We start from the raw sequence: 1064 nt of genomic DNA, 5'->3' as shown, positions 1-1064 counted from the left end.
CCTCCAACACCTCCAGGGATGGACGGGGATCCACAGCCTCTCTGGGCAGCTGTTCCAGCACCTCCCACTCTCCAGCAAACAACTTCCCCTGACAGCCAACTGAAAGCTGCCCTCCCTCCGCTTCCAGCCGTTCCCCTCGTCCTGCTGTTTCTCCCCTTCCCAAGAGCTGATCCCCTCCTGTCTGCAGGCTCCCTTGAGGTCCTGCAGGCTGCACTCAGCTCCCCCCCAGCCTTCTCTTCTCCAGGCTGAACGAGCCCAGCTCCCTCAGCCTGGCTTTGCAGGGAGGTGCTGCAGCCCCCTGCTCATCTTTGTGGCTCCTCCGGACCCTCTCCAACAGCTCCCTGTCCTTGTACTGGGGGCTCCAGACCTGCAATGTGCCCCCCTGCATCTTCCCTACAACCAGCACTGAGCCCGCAGCCCAGCTGTGCTCCCTGCCCCATTCACGCCCACTGCCCTTCCTGCAGCTCAGCACCCAACCCACACCGAGTCCTCCCCGGGGTGTAGGACCACCCCTCTGCCCTCCCAGCCCCACCTTGTCAGGGTCCAAGGCGAAGTCGGCATCCAGCAGCTCCCCCACATCGTCGTCAGGTTCCCCTTCGTACATTTTGTAGGTTGGGTTCCCAATCTCCACATTCATGGCCCCATTTGTCATCCGCTGGTGCTGGAAGCCCTTGGCACTGTGTGGGGACAAAGAACAGAGTCAGGGGGGGCGGCAGTATGGGGTAGAGCCCCCCCCAACAAGTTCCATCTCGCTCACCCTTTAATCCTCCACTTGTACCAGGCAAAGGCCACCACGGCGAGCAGGAGCAGCAACAGCAGGATGGGGATGACGATTGAGGCAGTTCCTGCAGTACAAGGGGTGGGTGGGGGGTCAGAGGGGCTCAGCGGGGGAGTGGGGGGGGGGGAGGGGGGGCACAGGTCCCAATCCTGGCTGCTGCAGCAGAGCCACAACCCGACCCCTCCCCTGTACGTACGGCCGCTCTGCTGCTCGCCGACGATGAACTCCTCACAGCGCATCCCCGTCACCTCCAGGGGGCACCTGAGAGCACGGGGAGAGCCGGGGG

At 63.7% G+C, this 1064-nt stretch overlaps 1 protein-coding gene across 1 annotated transcript in view; it reads right to left on the bottom strand.

Annotated features, from left to right (window-relative positions):
- LOC104916087 (neurexophilin-4) overlaps positions 1 to 1017 on the bottom strand; it is a 21965-nt gene extending 20948 nt beyond the window's left edge. Inside the window, exons 1-3 of the mRNA XM_010727062.2 lie at positions 975 to 1017; positions 758 to 845; positions 528 to 677 (exon numbers count right to left, since the gene is read on the bottom strand). Coding sequence (XP_010725364.1) covers positions 528 to 677; positions 758 to 845; positions 975 to 1017 — 281 coding nt within the window. The remainder of the gene's footprint in view (positions 1 to 527; positions 678 to 757; positions 846 to 974) is intronic.
- Between the last annotated feature and the right edge of the window lie 47 nt (positions 1018 to 1064).

This window comes from Meleagris gallopavo, unplaced genomic scaffold (assembly GCF_000146605.3).
Source record: "Meleagris gallopavo isolate NT-WF06-2002-E0010 breed Aviagen turkey brand Nicholas breeding stock unplaced genomic scaffold, Turkey_5.1 ChrUn_random_7180001869466, whole genome shotgun sequence".
Lineage (NCBI taxonomy): Eukaryota > Metazoa > Chordata > Aves > Galliformes > Phasianidae > Meleagris > Meleagris gallopavo.
This window is presented reverse-complemented; position numbering and strand designations above follow the sequence as displayed.